This window comes from Montipora capricornis, chromosome 7 (genome assembly GCF_036669925.1).
Source record: "Montipora capricornis isolate CH-2021 chromosome 7, ASM3666992v2, whole genome shotgun sequence".
Lineage (NCBI taxonomy): Eukaryota > Metazoa > Cnidaria > Anthozoa > Scleractinia > Acroporidae > Montipora > Montipora capricornis.
This window is the reverse complement of record NC_090889.1, coordinates 34528578-34533577: the sequence shown is the minus strand read 5'-3', so window position 1 is coordinate 34533577 and position 5000 is coordinate 34528578. Positions and strand designations below refer to the sequence as shown.

Below are 5000 nucleotides of genomic sequence, written 5' to 3'. Positions count from 1 at the left end.
AATTGGAGAAGTTTCTCAACATCTCCGATTTGAAACACCTATCCTTAGTGATGCGGTGTACAGTTATCGTTTTGAAAGGTTGATGGGTATCAGAATCTATCCTAACGGCGTCGGCAGTGGAAGGGGAACCCATGTGGCACTTTTCATTCATATGATGGAAAGCGCCTTTGACGATCTCTTAGATTGGCCTTATGCTGGAACAGTCATTGTTAGCGTTCAAGATAGGAGTGGTTCCACAGGCCGAAGAGACATCAGTCGGATCATACAAGCCAATCCTTACTTGTCGACCTTCCAACAGCCTCATGAAACCATTTGCCGCACCGGGTATGGCTATGAAAGGTTCGCTCGAATCGAAGAGTTCTTTGGTCCTCGATATGTGAAGGACGATAAGTTGTTGTTGAAAATAGAGTTTTCAGGGTAATTCAGTATAATATTTCTCCGAAAGAGTCTTTATTTTTGTTATTGATTGCACGAACGTAGTGCCTAAAACAATACAAATGACGGTGAAAAGATAATGCTATTTTAACTGCTTAAATAATAGAATTGGTTCATACTTTTGATATATGCTTACATAGAGAGTCTCACGTAGTTCTACCCAACCTTTTTTTAAAGAAAACTGTTGCCCAAAAAATAGAGTTAAAATATTGCAACGCGATATAGGTAAAAGTCAGCTACGCGCCTAGAAAGCCCATCAGGCCGGCGCTTATCTCCAGTTTTTGTAGCATGAAGCGACTAGGAGTATTTATACTCCCCTGGATGGGATGCTAGTTCATCGCAGGGCTACCCACAGCATTATATTACGCCGACACCCATTTATACACCTGGGTGGAGAGGCACCGTGATATGGGATGCCAGTCCATCGCAGGGTACATGCGCTATAGGGACCGAAGCATTTCCTAATGCCATAATTGTCCATTTCACATGGTTAATTTGGCAGCGGCTATACATGTAGCCTGGCTACAAAAACTACTTGAGTAACATCATTCATCTTAACTTTACTTGTTTTGCAATTTGTAGAGGGATTATATGATCCCTGGCATTTTTAACTTTCTAGTCATTTCAGGGAATCGCTACTCTCAACATTTTTGTGAATATTAACCTTCACATATTACGGGTACGATAGACTGTATTGTTGTTGCAGTAACAAATAATTTAAATTGGGACGTATACTTAACATGAACCCCGGGTTCATAGACCACCCCTGTGGACCCGATCCATGGACCAACCAATGGGCGCGGTCCATGGACTACCCCTGTGGACCACCACTCATTTTTTATTGTAAAGTTACAAGAATAAAAATCTTTAGACGAAGGAAAGAAGTGTTCCTCGCACTCATCTGGACAATTGAAGCAGGAACCCATGACTAGGAGCGAAAACCTCAGATACTAAGGGTAAGTTTCTTTGTGAGGATGATCCGAAAAAGGATCATTGATACAAGATCACTTTGCTCACGGTGCATTAAAGGAACCGAAGAATCCACTCTGGGGTTCCTTTTATGCACCATGATCCAAGTGATGCTGGATCAATGATCCCTTTTTCGGATCATCCCAAAGAAACGCACCCTAAGTCTATTTCACGGTATTTTTACAGACCGATCTATTTTTAGACTACCTTTTCCGCCAAAGAAAGTTCCAGTTCGCTGACCCTATGACGTCAAGTTGGTTTCTTGTGATGTGTCATCGGGCTTGTTCGCAAGAAATTCAATCCAAAAAATAGATTGTTGTTTGCAAAAATGTCGTGACAGGAACATGGGGCTGTGGTTCATTATGGGCTTCTGATTTAAGCAATTGTCTTTTAAAGGCACCTTTACCACCCATTTGGTGGTTCCAAAGGGATTCGTCTATAGCCCGCACTTCAAATATACATTGCTTTCATTTTTCTAGTCTGGAACAAATTGACCTGATCTTAGCTTCATAGCTCAGTTGGTAGAGCATCGCACCGGCATCGCAGAGGTCATGGGTTTCCAATCCCGTTGAGGCCACCTGAATTTGTCAGGTGTTAATTTTATGAGACAGTTGCCAGATAAGTGCGAGGATAATTTCCCTCTTTCGTCTAAAGATTTTTCTGCTTGTAACTTAACAAAATGAGGAGTGGTGGTGCATAGGGTTAGTACATGGACCCGGGGTCCATGAAGAGGTCCATTAAAAGGGTCCACAGGGGTGGTCCATGGACCAGAGGTCTATCTTTTGTACACATCCTTTAAATTGGACCTTTGGATTTTCTCCTCGTAAGAACTGATGAGTTTTTCACATAGTTTTAAATCTCTGTATTACTAGCAAACGGAGTTTCCCGCGCGTTTCTGTTTGATTTCCATATTCATCTTCACTGTATTTGTATACCGCATCACTAAGGTGTAGATTTATAGGATAGTATTTATATAGGGCCTTTTTCGATATTTTGTCCAGAAAGAATGATTTTTTAAACGTAGTTTTATAGGTTTTTGGTCATCTAGTTGGTCAGTGAAATTTCGATAAAGCCTACAATTTTTTGGTGTTTTTCAGGAGAGATTTTATTTTTTATATCTTATTTATCCTTTTTCGTTGTTTGAGCACATTTGTGCGCACTTGATGTAATTTGTTTTGCAATAAACTCGTAATTTCATTAAAACAATTAAGTGATTCACTGCGCGGAGTAAATCCATCTAAAAGACCCTTTCTTGAGGAGCGCCACACCTTCGTGTTTCCCAAAACCCCCCCATTCAGCATTGTGCTGAACTAAATGTCGAGGGCTTTTGAAAAGGTTGTTTGTAAGAGGTTTATTATTCCACTACAAAAATGGTGTTATTTTGCTTCAATTTTATTTGGTAAGAGTTTTTTTGAAAAAAAAAAAAATGCATCATCTGTCCTTCAGGATGCGTGCAAACGATGTAAACAGCAAAAAAAGCGGCCAAGTATCTTTATTTGATTGGATAAACAAAATGACGAGTGACAAGCGGTGACGAGCTAAATTCTCAGGCTTTGCATCGTGTTGAAAACAACTTCTTTCATTGAAAAACTCCCGTTCCGTCTGTATTTGCTCTGTTCTAAACCGGTCAAACCGGGACACCACAGTGTATTACCGTCTCATATTTTGCGCGTTCTCTTGACCATATAGAGTAAAATGGCGTAATAGTGGAATAATAAATGTACTTATTGACTGAGTGGAAGGGCTGGGAAAATATTTGGCCCAAGGTCATGGCGTACAAACCGATCATCATATCATCGTATCACCATCATCACGTCATCTTCGCCATTTTCATTATCATCATCATCGTCATCACTATCAGCATATGTGCTTTTCAACCAATCTCCAGAGAAACAGATAACAATGATCAGAAGCTCATCAAGGAGAGCTTCTATCTCCACTAACTCCTTGAGTCAACCATTTCCCGAGTAAATTTATTACAAGGAACAGGTTTTTCCGGCGAAATGTATCATATTTCTCTTGACGCTGGGATGGCTGTGTTTTCATCAATGGCTTTTACAACAGTGGGTGTGCTGAATCTCCCAAGGGAGTCGTTCTGTAAATCTGCTCACGAAAGGGTTGACTCCTACGTCAAGTATGGGAGATAGAGGCTTCCCTTGATGACCTCCTGAAAATGATGTAACTTTTACAATCGCTGATCTACGAACAAAAAGAGATTATGACGGATCTTTTGTTTTCGTCCACCAACATGCATATGGCAGTGATGACGTAACATGAAAATCGCCTACACCTGTACTGTCATCACGAGTATCTTGTTTGGCACAACCTAACCTCGTTCCCAGGGTCTCTAAAATCCTGGCAACTGAGGTTGGGCAAAACCGAAAACCTACAGTAAGAATCGTTTATCTTCCGGCTCCACACACTAGTCGAGGGAGTCATTAACTTTGGGAAGATATTTTGGCCGCTTCAAGATACAAGCAAGGCAGATTTTTTTCTAATAATTATTTGCTATGCAAGACGAAAAGAAACAAGCCGCACGTGTGACACGATCGTGTTTCCTCATTAACCCATTGTTTCATTTAAATTTGGAACAAATAACGAAATAACTTGGCATGCTCCTGTGCCCTTAATGCCCTACGGGTGCACCTGCGTGGTATTTTATTCTAAAATTCCATGGGATCTACGTGGTTTCTGCAAATGTTTGGTCAAGGAGCTGGGCCGTTACTGGTACATTACGAACGCTTTAAGAACGTTGAACCAATTACTGAAAGACTATGCAAATATACTACATGTATACCCGCATCAAAGTTCATCACGGTTCTCCTAAAAAAAACATCGAGAGAAATGGCGTGCACGATCAAACCAGGTGACAGGATGTGTCTTTGCCAAAATCGTGAGTACTTTAGAAAGCTTTGTCATTATTGTTCAAGATAATAGTAATCTTATAGAAGTGATTTTAAGAATTTGGTATACAACGGTATACAACAGTATTAAATTCCGTGGGGTTTGCTTTAAAGACATCAACGTGCTACATGGAAGCCAAAATTGTCAGTTGGTTATGAGAAAAGAGTGACAAAAAACCATTTTCTGCCCGCATCACTGACCACTGTAAAAGCAAAAACAACTGTGCTCGATTCTTAAGCAAAATGGAGAGAGTACTTTAACCCTTTCATTCTCAAGATCGAAACGTTTATTCTCCGAACTAGTATCATAGATTTCTTTTTGGGAAGTCATAAGAATTTGGAATTATATCAAGATCGCCCCTACCAAGCTGATAATTATGTTCATTCTCCATACTTGTCTGACTGACATTTCATTGAAATTGTGAGAACTTACAAGCTGATCACTCCTGGGGGTCAAATGTTGCGCTATCTGATTTAATGAATGACCTGTCTGTCAGTGTTTGGTACTTGAAAGCAAACGAATTTGGGAAAAGCAGCAAGATCCAAATCCGATTTCAGTTTCTTGATCGTAAGCTTTTCGAACTTCTATATTTCTTGTTAAGGTCACGTGCAAACGGACGCAAACGTGTTGGCCAACATTGTTCCAACATTGTTGGGTGTTACATGTTGCGTCTGTTTGCAAACCCTGTTGCA

General features: G+C 40.4%; 1 protein-coding gene and 1 long non-coding RNA gene across 2 annotated transcripts in view; one reads left to right on the top strand and one right to left on the bottom strand.

Annotated features, from left to right (window-relative positions):
- LOC138057032 (uncharacterized) overlaps positions 1–1247 on the top strand; it is a 9791-nt gene extending 8544 nt beyond the window's left edge. The window contains exon 3 of the mRNA XM_068903039.1: positions 1–1247. This exon is cut by the window's left edge and continues 63 nt beyond it. Within this exon, the coding sequence (XP_068759140.1) occupies positions 1–421 (421 nt within the window). The 3' untranslated portion in view covers positions 422–1247.
- The window catches only part of LOC138057036 (uncharacterized), a 147393-nt gene that overhangs the window by 17042 nt on the left and 125351 nt on the right, over positions 1–5000 (bottom strand). The gene's annotated exons all lie outside the window — the stretch shown is intronic.